Source organism: Pseudoliparis swirei, chromosome 13 (assembly GCF_029220125.1).
Source record: "Pseudoliparis swirei isolate HS2019 ecotype Mariana Trench chromosome 13, NWPU_hadal_v1, whole genome shotgun sequence".
NCBI lineage: Eukaryota > Metazoa > Chordata > Actinopteri > Perciformes > Liparidae > Pseudoliparis > Pseudoliparis swirei.
The window spans coordinates 19,105,389-19,119,976 of NC_079400.1; the positions used below are offsets into that span (position 1 = coordinate 19,105,389).

Consider the following 14,588-nt stretch of genomic DNA (forward strand, 5'->3'; position numbering starts at 1 on the left):
AATTTAACAGACATACACACATCTCTCGCGGTTGATGACCATCTTTCTTCGTGGATCTTTCGGTTCCCCTTGCAAATGAAATAAAGGCATGAGGATGGTGGCCTTCACCACTACATCCTGTGTGTCCCAGATGGATGACGGAATCTGCACCCTTGTTGGGGGGGGGGTTCACGAGCCAATGTGTCGGGGGACGTTGGCCCAAGTCCGGCCTTTCTTGGAATTCCTGTCTTTCACCAATGCAGTCGCTCAGTACTCGGTTTCTTAAAAAATGCTTTTCATTACGGCCCGTTCATTAAGACCTTACTGGCACGGACATGGCCGATAATGTCGGAAAACAAACACAGCAGGGAAAACTGGACTGAGAACTATGTGTTGTGAGACTTACCAAATTACTGTGTTGAAAAATATGCAGTAAAAAAAACCTGTACTTTAATTCTACTCGGGGTTTGGCATATGTGCTCTTTAATGGCTGATATTGACGAGGCTTGTGATGGATAATGTCTGGTGCAGACGTTTCTGTTTCCAAGTCAAGAAATCCAGAAGAATGAAAGTGTTTCATCCAGAATTTCTTCATCAGGGTGAACAACGCTTTGAAAACAACGGTTTTAATATTCATTTTTTGGGGAATTCTCGGGCTGAGGAACACGACATTGACTCGTTATCACCGCGTGTAATTGATTTGTCCAACTGGTAGCAAATAGTTGCTTAAATCCAAATCCAGCAGACAATCTGACAAAAATATGTTCAATATTCTACCGATGAAGTGAAGTGGGTTTATCATTTAAAAATATATATATATGAAAACAGCTGCTTTCTGTGTGGGCCATAAAAAAAGAAAGAAAGAAAGAAATGCAGCTTCAACTATTATCATTCTTTCAACAAAGTCGGAAAACAAATGGACATTAAACTATATTAAATAAACAATATAAAGAATAAATCATCACGATCACGCCACTTCCACAGACCCAATACCTGTTATTTTACATCTATACGTATGTGAATGCATGTGTGTGTCTGTGTATAATGTATGTATGGTAGCAAGGTATATATAATCTAATGCACACAATGTCTGTGATTTATATTTTTATGAAACCCAAGGAAGTCAGCAAAGTGTCTTTAACCGTATGTACAATTCAGTTTTATTTCCTTCCCACTCACACGTCATGACGTCTACGATGTGAGCTTCACATCACACGACTATTCAAATACACTTTGAGAAATACAGTTATAACGTCGGATACATTTATCCCTTTTTACTTATTATGGAAATCTACGTCTCACCTTTCGATAAACAGTATTTATGTAACAAAGGGAAATAGGACGTACTAAAACGTTCTCCTTTTTAAAAGTTCCCACAAATGCCCAGCAGGTGGCAGCCACGCACCGCTCCTTCCGTCTCGGTAGGTGTCCAAACACACTCGCTCCATCCAAGACAAACAAATGGCTATTGAACTACAAGGAAGATGTCGCCTCTCATGCATGAACGACGCTCCTCGCTGACATACGGGAGGCGTTCCAATGGCAACAACGCGAGACGTCGCTTGAGAATGAGCACCGTTTAGTGCGCGTTAGTAACGACAGTATTTACACGGCGAGGGGTGTATCGATGCAGCTTCCGGGTCCCTGGGGACCCTCCAGAGTCCGGGTGTCGGCGTGTCCGAAATGTCCGCTCACTCCCGGCGAGCGGCGGAGGAGGCGGATGGCCGAAGGTTTCAGAAGGCTTTTGAAAGCCGGACGTTTGAGCTTCGTCGAGTTGGAAGCGTTTCCAAAAAACCAGGCCTGAGACCAAGGATCAAGTCTTATCTCGTCTGGTCTCGAAGCCGGAGGGGAGATCACTTTATAAAAGTGTACGGGTGCTGAAGTAGACGAAAAGGACTATGAGAGATCAACAGAGATGAAGATCTACCACCAGGAGGTGTTTTCAACATCCAGACGGTCAACACGTTATACATTATTACATATACAGGTTTGCGTGTGGGCACTTCTTTAAACTGCTTTTTGGATGAAGGGGAGAAAAAAGAAATGGACGGCGGCGAACCCGGGTGGAGGGAAGCTCATTGACCAACTATTCGTCAACGAGTCCGAGTCCCGAGCTCCAACAGCAGAGTTCTCACACCGAGACGCACGAGTCCCTCCTCTTCATCATCGCTGGTCGTCCTCTTCAACGTGGAAAAATACCACCACCTCCGGCATATACGCTCCCAACGTGTACGTCCTCCTCGCAAACCTTTCCGTCTTCTTCATTGATCGGACGTGGCGGCGGCGGCGACGGTCGCCCTACCGACAGGCGCAGGTATCCACGGACATGCCGGGGTAAACCTTCAGCGCCATGTTCCTGTCGGTGTCGAGGAAGAGGACGCCGAGGGGGCTCATCTTCTCCGGGACGCAGCACGGCTCGGGGACGCCGGGCACGATGCCCACCGCTCGGACGATGCTCTGGATGGTGGCGTGATTGGAAGGACGCGCCACCTGGGGGAGAAAACGGGAATCAACGTGGATAGAACTCACGATTATAACTATAAAGATAAAAGGCACGAGAAAATCAATCGGGATCAAAATGAAGAGGTACCTTCGGGATGGGGAATCCGCAGGCCCCGGCGCAGTAGTAGGCGTCGAAGGACTTCGGCGCCAAAACCCACTCGCTCCAGCCGATGTCGGCGAAGTCCACCCGGAGGTAGCGCCTGGAGCAAACCCTGGGCTCGCTCCACTGCCTCCTCCTCGCCTTTTTCATCGTCCTCTCATCAAAGCTCAGCACCTGGGGCTTCCCCGGCGTCTCGCCGCTCCCCGTGCCCGGCTTCCTGCCCGGCTCGGCGCCCGCTTTGGCTTTCGCCGGAAAGTACGTGTTCTGCCACAGCTCGTGATTCTTCAAGGTGTCGTACGGGACCTCCGGGATGTCGTTGGTCTGGATCCGGAGATGAAGCTCCCTCCGGATCCTCGAGGCCGAGGTCGACGCGTCCTCCGCCGCCGCGGGGGAGGGCCCGTACCTCTGGAGCGACGCGGCCACGCTGTTCGGCTCGTCGATGGCTCGGTCGTCGGCGTAGAGCACGATGTACGGCAGGTTGGCCGGAGAGAGGCGCTCTTGGCTCCTCTGCTGTCCCCGAGCCGACCCGGACCCCATTTCGAACTCCGCCGTGACCACGAGCTGCTCGATGTCCCTGGCGCGATTCAACGCCGTCGTCACATCCCCCGTTTGCCAAGAGCCTTTCTTGAAAGGGGTCAGAGTTATGTTCCCCAGCGGAGTCGTGAAAGAGGAGTTTGCGGAGGACGATCCGTGGAGGACAAGCCGCGGGGAGGGAGGGGGGTGGCGAGGCCTTCGGAAACGCCACGGCTGCTGCTGCTGCTGCTGGTGCTGGGGGCGGGGCCTCTTAAAGAGAAAATGAAAAGAGGCGAGGAGTATGACCTCCGACTCTTGGAGGGTGGATAGGTTGAACTGGAACACGTCTTTGCCATCCATGACTCCTGGAGAATTTGAAAAGACAAATTGGAAGACGGATGAGAGAAAAAACAAGCTCTTCGATTTCAGAACTTCGGAAGAAGACGACGCTTATTATCTTTCCATGCTTTTACAAATGTATCTGACGGCTTTCAGAGATCAAGTTGCCCTTTCTTTCTTTCTATCACATCATTTTGGCACATTTCACACGAATATCAGCCTCCGATATACGTTTTCTGCTCAACGTTGCTCAACTAGTCGGGCGTGAGCCGCAGTATATGGAAAGCATTAAGCGCGGCACGCTTAAAGACCTCCTGGTCGGCTATGCGTGCTCGTGAAGTTCGCCCCCTCGTCTCCCTCACTTCCACCACAGCCTGAAAGACAAACATGGGATCGGTGCAGCAGGTCCGTCGCTGGCATATGGAAACGCTTACAGCGGAAAGAGCTCCTCTGAGGCTTCTCGCTGTGCCGTCGGTGTCTGGGTGTGATCATAATAAGCTCTCGTCTAACACCTAGAGGCGGTCGCAGCTACCGGAGAACGAACAGACTTAAACAGAGGAGCGTTTGGGGTGAAGACGTTTCGGCCCAAAGGGAAAGCGAGAGCAGAAACCTTCTAGAAACACCTGCGTGTGGGAGCTGCACGGATGGTTATTATTAATAAATAAGGGATCACTTTTCATCACGTTGGACTATTCAAGTTTTTTTACACAAACTTTCAGCCTGTTCAACAGTTGATCTGTAATGAAATGGACTCCAATAAAAGTGGAGAAGCAAATTTTTTTTGGATTATATGACATAAGCAGTAGCATAACATTATAAAAATAAAACTTGGCGAATATGCTCGTTCACCATGTTCTTGAGGGAATAAACAGTTTGTCTGTTTTCTGAAAGCTGTGATGATTTTTTTAAATAATAATGACCACCGACTGGGTATCAGGTTATTCATTTTAAGATGACATAAACATTTAGAAGGGGCAACAAAAAAGCTAATTTAGACTTTTTAACAAGATGCCCAATCAATAGATGTATTGTTCTATAATATTACCATAAGCGAAACATATCTGATGGATGGTTAACCATTTAAATAAACATGTATCTATTTGGACACACTTTGGCTTACTAACTCGCACCGTGGTGATTATTATTGTGTCAAGTCACGTGGATAAAAATAAGGCTCGTGGTCACTCACTGCGGACGGCCTTAAAGCTCCTCACGGTGTTCCCGTCCCTCTGGCTCTGCGGCTCTTTGCTGTACTTCTCGTACACTTTGAACATGTGGATGGAGACCGCGTCCCGCCGGTTCGCGCCGTCGTGCGTAAAGACGCGCGGCTCCCCGGCGACGGAGACCTCTGCGCCTGGACGCGCGGCTCCACCGAGACCCCCAGATACCATTTTACCCCAGCTCGACTCCAGCACGAGCAATATGTGCAGCGTGTGAAGAAGCCGGCTCGCCATGGTCAGTGTTCTGAGAAGGGATTAACAAAAAGGAAAAGCCAATATGAAAAGCAGCGAGAGGAGTCGCTGTGAGCCTCTCCGCGTCTCGCGCTGCTTGATGCCCACCCAGGCTTCTCCAGCCGGTATATAGGTTATCCTGTCCGACCCGCGCTCCGCGGTTCACGGTCTACAGCGGTTCCTACTATGGGAAGGAGACGGGAGGGGAGGACTCATGCACGGAGCTCCGATGGTGACGCCTCGGCGCGCGCAGCCAACGAGAGACACGCAGTGAAAGCAGCTTCCCACGAGAATAATAAACCTAAGTGCTGGGAATATGCAGCACCCACTCAGGTGAAGGACCACCTCCTGTTAGAGGTTTTAAAGCTGCAGAGGTCAACATAGAATCACTAACACGACGACACTGTGCCAGAGTCAGATATAGTCATACAGCATCTTCTTAGGCCCTCCTCTGCAACACAATAGTTTCCCTGTGAGAGAGATGGCAGCAGGTTAGAGAGCCACGGGTCGGACGGCGATTAAAATACCTACTGGTCCTGAGGGGGTGGGGGGTCACAAGGGGCCCTTTGACACCGCCGTGTCTTACATGGGATATAAAAGGACTCTGCTGGGATGGCTTCAACGAAAGAGCAGATAGCATCTAGGAACTGCTTCATCACTCACCGTGGGCCCCGCCTGATGGGTCCTAATGGGTCTGAGGGTCTTCTTTTGATGGTGTTTCAGTCTGAGGGTCTTCTTTTGATGGTGTTTCAGTCTGAGGGTCTTCTTTTGATGATGTTTCAGTCTGAGGGTCTTCTTTTGATGGTGTTCTAATCTGAGGGTCTTCTTTTGATGGTGTTTCAGTCTGAGGGTCTTCTTTTGATGATGTTTCAGTCTGAGGGTCTTCTTTTGATGGTGTTTCAGTCTGAGGGTCTTCTGTAGATGGTGTTTCAGTCTGAGGCTCTTCTTTTGATGGTGTTCTAATCTGAGGGTCTTCTTTTGATGATGTTTCAGTCTGAGGGTCTTCTTTTGATGGTGTTTCAGTCTGAGGGTCTTCTATTGATGGTGTTTCAGTCTGAGGGTCTTCTTTTGATGATGTTTCAGTCTGAGGGTCTTCTTTTTATGGTGTTTCAGTCTGAGGGTCTTCTGTAGATGGTGTTTCAGTCTGAGGGTCTTCTGTAGATGGTGTTTCAGTCTGAGGCTCTTCTTTTGATGGTGTTTCAGTCCGTCCTCACCGCCATCAATAATGGCGTCCATTATTTGATCGGACACTCAAAAAAAAAGACCAACGCTCGGGTTTTCCGAACTTGCGGTAATGCGAATAACGACTTCTTCTCTTTCAGAGGCTGATGGTGACTGCCCCCCCCCCTTATGAATGAGGTCTCTCCCTCCATCTGGATCCGTCTGGGTTCTTGCGTTCCAATTTTATGCATAAATAGTCATCGTATTTCTCTTATTATTGCTCACTGAAGCCACTATCTTTGGTTTTTAGAGACCATGCCTCGGAGACCCACAGTTCGTCTCGTCTTGTTTCGTGGCCCCCCGAGCCAAAACTGCCCCTCCATAGTCATTCGCCGCTACTTCAAAGGTAATTTAAACCCGTATATGAGTACCTGTCACACCCAGACACAAACTTCACAAGACCTCTGACGGCGTCACCCGCTATGAGAGACGTGGAGAAAATGTTTAATTCGATTTGAAAACCGCTGAAAACCGTTGAAAACCGTTGTATCCAACGAGCATCAATTCTCGATGATCTTAAACGTCACCTCATTATCGTGGCTGAGTGGAGAGGAAGTGAACCCAGAGAAATGGTCATTAAGTGTTGAAGCTCAAATAGTAAAACAAGGCTGTGGCTTTATGTTCCGCGAAGACATTTTAAATATCTCAGCTCATCACGTTCTCTGCGTTGAAAGAAAAAGCTCAACACATTTGAGTAATTTATAGTGATTTAAAGTTTTATTTCAGAGCGTTAGATGAGAACATCGATTCCACCCAATTATCTGTCCGTTGAATAGGTAGCTAATACCAGTAGCTAGTTAGCTTAGCTTAGCATAAGGTCAGGAAGTGGAGGGAAACGGCTTGAGCGTATCAAAACCTACCGACACAAACATGCTTGCTGAGAGGAAGATTGAAACACTCCCCATTTCTATACACAAAAAATAGGGATGCAGCTAACAGCTAGTTAGCTTAGCATAAGGTCAGGAAGCAGATGTAAACGACTTGAGCGTTTCAAAACGACACCAGCATGTTTCCTGAGAGGAAGATTCGGACACTCACCATGTATGTTCACTAAATATTGGGATACAGCTAACAGCTAGTTAGCATAGCTTAGCATACGGAACTGGAAATGGGGAAACAGCTAGCTTAGCTTTGTCACCTCCCAGCGCCTCAAAAGCTCATAAATAACCACGTTATGTTTCATGTAAAATTGGGGTTAAAGGAGAGATAAGGATCTAAAAGCAGCCACTGTTCCACCCGTCTCCAGGCTTCGTGCTAAGCTACGCTAAGCTAAGCTAAGCCATTCGAGCCGTGTGGTTTTTTCCATTTTTAAAGAGCTTTTTCTGGACCACGCACACGAGTAACACACCGTCACTGGGCTCTTCTTCCAGCTCTGTGGTTCAGTACCAGCAGAACCAGAACCACGAGCAGGCCAACGCACACGTCCTCTATTACACATTGAGACTCATTAAAACAAAATGTTCATCTCGTATGACATCATGAGATGAGTCACCATCTCCTTCACCTCGCAGGGGGAAATGGGACTTCAAGCACCCCCCCCCCCCCCAAATGCTCTCATTCACAGAATATTTGCTTGGGGTGCTCATCAGGACAGGGAGGAGGACGGCCGAGACCGCCGTGTTTCTTTTGGCCCGAGACCCCATCCTTCATCCCCCCCCAGGCCCCCCTCCCTCCTCTTCCTCCCTTTGACTTGTTTTCATACTGCTGGCTGGAGCTGAATGACCATTCATGCTCACTGCAGTTGGATATGGATGTTTATGTATGTATGTGTGTGAGAGAGAGTTTGAGGGGCATGACATCCCCTCATCTGATGTCTGCCAAGCCATCACACACACACACACACACACACACACACACACACACACACACACACACACACACACACACACACACACTCCCCTCCAGTCTGGATCCTGTGCCATATTACCTCCCTCATAGAGAGCCACAGTCATGCCACTTGAGCTCGCATCAACATCCCTCAACCGAGAGTGACAGGTCCACACACACACACACACACACACACACACACACACACACACACACACACACACACACACACACACACACACACATCCATCCCTCTCGCTCTCTCCGGGAGACATCCGGCTGTCTCATGCCTCAGTGTTGCGTGTCGCTTCAGCCGTCAGAGGGGAAACGGTACGACTCCAGATCACTGCACATCTGAAACCAGAGACATCTGATGAGGATGAGGACACACATCTTCATCCTCGCAGCACCTGGGCAACTTAAGCTAGCGATAAGTTACACTTCTTTGGAGCTTAAACAATCTGCAGGATATCAGGATAGTTTGGTGTCAACAGGTTTTCTGCAGAAAACTGGGTATAAGATGCAGAAGCGCTCCACTGTAGGATCACGGACGCTCATCATCCATGTCGGTCGCTCTGCTCGACCCTTTGAAGGCAACGACGACTTGATGAGACGTGCTGTGGGAATATTTTGGGGATCTCAGCATTACTGGTTCCAGTAAGCAGGGAAAGCGTGCGTTGGTAGTAAAGTGACGTGCCGGTGATACACAGCGATGTATAAGTGGTGGAACACGCAGGGCGTCTTAGAAATGTGAACGAGAAGTTATCCTCTCAACAACAACGCCACATGTTCACACATCTCCTGCTGCCAGAGAAGACGATGGAGAGACGGAGAGACAGAGAGACACAGAGAGATAGAGACAGAGAGAGACAGAGAGATAGAGAGAGACACGGAGAGACAGAGAGACACAGAGAGACACAGAGAGATAGAGAGAGACACGGAGAGACAGAGAGATAGAGAGACACAGAGAGATAGAGAGAGACACGGAGAGACAGAGAGACAGAGAGACACAGAGAGATAGAGATAGAGAGAGACACGGAGAGACAGAGAGACAGAGAGACACAGAGAGATAGAGAGAGACAGAGAGATAGAGAGACACAGAGAGACACGGAGAGACAGAGAGAGGAAAGGAGAGGGTGTTCTCGCTCGGCCTCAACCCGCCGTCCTCGTGTCGGCCTCGACCCGCCGGGCCGCCACGAGGACCGGGCTCATTCATCATCCGTGGAGCTGATGACTCAGCGAAGTGTGTGATGAGGGCTTCTTCCGGAGATCCAACTATAGCATGTGCAGGATCCAAAACCACAAGAAGAACCCCCCCCCCCCCATGCGGCTCTCCACGCAGACTAGGCCAGCAATCAGCGTGATGGATCAGCTCACGACGAGCTTCTTTTCCTCCAGCGGCCCAATTAGGAAAAACAAAACAAAACTTTCCTTATTCTTTTTTTCCGCTCGTCCTTTTTTCTTTCTAACAAAAGCTCAACGTCCTCGTCGTGTCTCCGACCGTCGGATCGTGCGGTCGACGAGCTGTCGGCCTCAGAAGATGGATGTGAGCACATTTTGTTTCATTATGGTAAAGAATAAGAAGTAATGGGGGGGCAGATCTCAAACTCACAAAAACCCCAAAGACACGCCGGCTAACAACTTGCAGACAGACCAACACTCACTTTAAAAAATAAAAAAAACACCAAATGTGCCGCGCTCTCGGACGGCGGGCATCCACGAGGAGTTGTAGCCGACGCCCACTTCGCTCTCGCTAATCATAAGAAAACATGTCATGGAGGAGCCTCTTCTCTACGAGGCCTCCTCTCGACGAGGCCCTCACCGTCGGGGGCCTCTCTAAGCCTCATGTCGGCGTGTGCCCGGCTGACGGATGAGCCCGACGCCCCCGAGGAAGAGCTTTCATTAGCTCACCGTCATCACTCTCCTCCGGCGGGTCCTTCGAGAAAAAAGCGGACTTGTTATTTGGCAATTCCTCCTGGGAGCCCCCCCCCCCTCCCCCTTCCCCAAACCCCCGTCTGAGAACAATCATCCACCGCGTGTTTGTCAGTTATTTGAAAAATTGACAACGATCTCAAATTGCACCTATTTTATGTTCTCAGGCTTTCTGGAACAGCTGCATTTAAAAAAAATTTGAGTTTTTTTTCCAGCCACGTCTGTGTGCCAGTAGAGGGAAACGGGACGCGGCCCACGCCACACGGAGGACCCGCTCGCCGTGGGCTTCACCTCCAGACGACCATGCGGTTGTTGTTGTTGTTGTTGAGCAAATCTAAACCCACCAATACATGCTAAACGTTATGTCATCATCACGTATGACCTGGAGACGCTCGTTCATCAGGACGCAGAATGAATGGAAATGTGGATCGTGAGCGCGTCGACGTCCTGGCCTAGAGGTCAATATGAGCGACCCCTGGATTCACATTCTCATGAGCACATTTAGGCGTGAGTGCTGTCCGGTGATTAGAGCGTTGACTTTCAGTAAACTTCTACGGTTTTATTCTCAAGTCTGAGCAGACTCCGAAAAGTTATCTCACGGAAACAATAGCTGACGCACTCTGGATCGGTTCGGCTCGGTATCTCCTTACAGGAAAGCCCCCCTCCGATCCCCCCCCCCCCTCACCCCCTGTTGTTTATGCCTGTAATGAGCCGAGGGAGCAGGAACCGGCCAATCGAGTGCTGCGCTCCGTCCTCGCGGCCATACATCACGGAACCCTGCAGGAAAAGAGCCATTTCTCCACCACCGTCCCTCCGTCAGGGAGGCCGTTACTCTTCACCGGACTGACGACTGGCACCGAGCGCTCTCCATCTAACTGCCCCCCACCGCCCCCCCTCACTCTATTACTTTGTATACTTTCCCTCCCATCCCCTCTCTCTCTCTTTGCTTCACCCTTTCCTTGTTGTTTTTTTCCGGCGTCTTGGCCGAGCTCTCCATAAATCACTTGTCATGTGTCGCTGTGGCGTCCCCCCACTGAGGCGTGCCCACAGTGCCCCCCCCCCCACTGAGGCGTGCCCACGGTGCCCCCCCCCCCACTGAGGCGGCCCGCGGTGCAATTGAGCCTGGAGTTGATTTGTCGTGCAGTGATGATCTCTGCGTGACACAGCGGGCTGTTTTTTCTCCATATAATATATTTTTTTTATTGCTTGCTTGACTTGGTTTTTGCCTTTGTTTAAAAAAATAGTTCATTATGGACGCGGCTAAGATTAAACTCACACGACTGAAACGCCTGTTTCCTCCTTTACAGACACATCCCATAATGTGAGACTGCTTGTCATCCGATGCTGAAATGAAAAGAGAAATGCAAAACCAATTGAAATCCCAGAAGCTCCACTCTTGTAGATGAGTTAGAAGGTCGAGTCGACCTCTGCTCAGTTTTTTGTTTACTGGCTGGTTTCCAGACATGTTCTTATTTTTTGTGCGACAGAAAAATAAAATAAAAATCGCTCGACAATTCAGTTGAAAACGTTGCTGTGATGTAAATGTGAAACGTGACCAATTGAAGCAAATTCCAGAAGATCTTGCTCCATTTTCCTCTTGTGGAGGAGTTATTTAGAAAGTCGAGCCGACCTCTGCTCATTTTCTGTTACAGCCTTTTTTTTTTTAGGCGGCAGTTCAAAAGTTCGCCCCCCAAAAAAATCGCTCGACAATTCAAAAGAAAACGTTGTTTCTGAAATGCACGTTATCACGTTCGGGGAATAGGAAACACACAAGCGTCTCCGTGTGAAGTTGCAAACCAAACAAGTCGAAAAGGTAATAAAGGAGTGATGCTTTGCGTGACAATCCGCCCCCCCCCCAGCCGATGAACTTTTCATTCCCCCCTTTTTCACGCGAAAGAATGGATCTAAGTCGGCGCGCTACAGACTCGGGTTCTTCTGGCCGCGCACGTTGTTTTCTTTGGCCGTCGCTCTTAAAGTCTGCGGAAGGCCTTTTACTCCATGTCTATAAATGGGCTCTTTTCATGAATCCATGAGGGAACGCCGGCTTCTTTAAGAGATTAAAGCGGATACTCTCGACTCAGTCAGGGGGCCTGGGGGGTTTTCTGCTCCGTATTCACACACTCCATCATACCGAGGCTAACGCGGCTAGGCTCGCCCGTAGAGATATATATATATATTTATATATGAATCGTCATGGTATTTATTTGAAAATGGCCGGAGACGGGGGGAACAGCTGGAGTGGTGATGAGAGGGGTTAGTGAATTACTTCCTGTCCTTCCAGAGCCGACGAGTGAGAGAGAGGGGGAGGCGGCTTCGGGGGGGAAAGGCCTCGCCGCTTATCGTTCTGCACTTCAACGTCAACGCCGTGAGAAAAAAAACACAAAGAGATCTCGGCGTTGACAGTCAGCGTCCAGCCGGACGGAGGAAACAACTCACACTGCAACCTGTTCCCAAGATGGCTGAATGGACGAGTGAAAAGGAACGAGTGTTTCCTTCAGGCTACACGCAGAAGAACCGATAAAGAGTCTCAAAGAACCTTCAACACATGGTTCTTTTAGGCAGCATTTCTGGTTCCACGAAAAAATATCAAACCAGGGTTCTATAAAGAACCATTTCCTTAAAAAGTTCTCCAAAGAACCTATAAAGGTGTTTTAAAGAACCTTTAAAATGGTTCTTTAAGGCACCATTTCCGAGGGTTCTTTAAAGAACTATTTCCTTTAAGAGTTCTTCAAAGAACCTATAAAGGAATCTCAAAGAACCTTCAAAAATGGTTCTTTAAGGCACCATTTCTGGTTCCACAAAGAACCTTTCAAACCAGGGTTCTTAAAAGAACCATTTCCTTAAAGAGTTCTTCAAAGCACCTATGAAGGTGTTTTAAAGAACCTTCAAATTGGTTCTTTAAGGCACCATTTCTGAGGGTTCTTTAAAGAACCATTTCCTTAAAAAGTTCTTCAAAGAACCTATAAGGGTGTCTCAAAGAACCTTCAAAAAATGGTTCTTTAAGGCACCATTTCTGGTTCCACAAAGAACCTTTCAAACCAGGGTTCTCTAAAGAACCATTACCTTAAATAGTTCTCCAAAGAACCTATAAAGGTGTCTCAAAGAACGGAAACACCTGAAATGGTTCTTCAGTAGGTGATGGTTCTTCGCAGAACCACAAAGCCTTTTAAAGAACCATTTAAGAACCATTATTTCTCCGTGTGTAAACAGATAACTGGCGTTCGCCTCTAAAGCGTTATATATAAGCGTTCCAAGATGGCCGATACTCTTCCTCTAAGAGGCGGAAGGTGCAGTGAGTTGCAGAACGTCGTCTTTTATGCGGCTGCAGATTATTTTTCTTTTCTTCTTCCTGTGCTGGAAAAAAACAAGTCAACGCTCCAAAAGGTCCGACGCTGCAGGGAGTGATGGAAATGGGAAACAGCTCTTATGTTATATGAAGTTTTGTTTATCGGAAAGTTGACCACATCTTTGAGTTCTGTGGTTGCGGTTTGGGGCGTTGTGTTACAGTCTTCACCGTCCTCTACACACATGTTTTACCGTGTCACGTTATTCCTGCTCTCATTATATTGTCTGACTGCTATTAAATGTGGTTTATGTACTACTTATTGTTGGGAGTTATTTGGGGGATTTCATGGTGAACCGGCATGTAAGTGGTCCGTTGTCTCGTAGACGATGAGTCATCGCACTGCTTCGCTAACGGGGACAATTCTGTGGCCTCGTCTTCCTCGTGGTTCATCCTCAACTATTTAAGTGTTTTACCATTTAACTTTTACGACAGTATTTTATTAAAACATACTCGGAGTCATAAGCCGTTTTATATTCGCACCGTTTTTACAGTTTTCTTTTGTATAGTAATATGGATTCTATCTTCTTACCTTGAATTGAAGTCTTGCCACGCTCCGATGACAATAGTGACGATACTTGTTTTACACTTTTATGAAGGAAGCCGACCCCGACTGTTGGAGCTATTTATTTGATATTTGTATTCAGTTATTTTATTCACAAGTAGTATTGTTTATTCAGCTTGTTTGAATATTTAGGTTATTTTGATATATTAGAATATTTTTTTTCTCGTGAGTTTTTGGTTTTGTTGTTGTTGTTCAGATATATTTAGTCTTTCGATTGTTAATTTTTTCACAAATTGGGTAACATTGTGGCTATATGTAGTAGGCAGGTACAGGACCAGCATGTACCTGGGTAGGCCTCTTGTTTGTTTGTTGACCAGAATTAGGAGTTATTTTGTTCTTTTGTTTGTTTGTTTTAGTTAAATAAATTATCAGAAAAACTGATTCCTGAATGGACATTACTTTATTTAGTCTGCGTAAATCACAAACTCTTTGATTTATGATTGTTTTTTATTTATTGGACACATGACCACGACCCTGACCAATCGGCCCGACTGATTGCGCAACACCGTGGAGCCGTGTTTGTGTCTTTAGGCTCATTGTTTTAGTTTTATTGGCCGACATTTTTTATGTTTTGCTTCAACCAATTATTCCCAGCCTTCTGGTCTCCGTCTGGACTTCTTGGACTTGATTCAGTTTGCACTCTTCAACTCTTTGTGTGTTTTTGGTTTAAAGTGACACGTTAGCAGCACGCACTCTTTAAAAGAGACACGTCGCGCTCACTCTCAGGTTCACGCTTTTTTAAATTTGGGCTTTCTACGAGAACGCATCGACACGCTTTACCGTTTTATTTATTTATTTTTCTCTCTCGCAACGTCT

The 14,588-nt window shown here is 47.7% G+C and overlaps 1 protein-coding gene across 1 annotated transcript; it reads right to left on the bottom strand.

Annotated features, from left to right (window-relative positions):
• Positions 1-1,111: 1,111 nt before the first annotated feature.
• Positions 1,112-4,893, bottom strand: gdf10b (growth differentiation factor 10b). Its single transcript, XM_056429472.1, has 3 exons — positions 4,623-4,893; positions 2,570-3,459; positions 1,112-2,469 (listed from the first exon to the last, which is right to left on the bottom strand). The coding sequence occupies exons 1-3, from the start codon at positions 4,885-4,887 to the stop codon at positions 2,278-2,280; spliced, it is 1,347 nt and encodes a 448-aa protein (XP_056285447.1). The 5' UTR covers positions 4,888-4,893; the 3' UTR covers positions 1,112-2,277.
• Between the last annotated feature and the right edge of the window lie 9,695 nt (positions 4,894-14,588).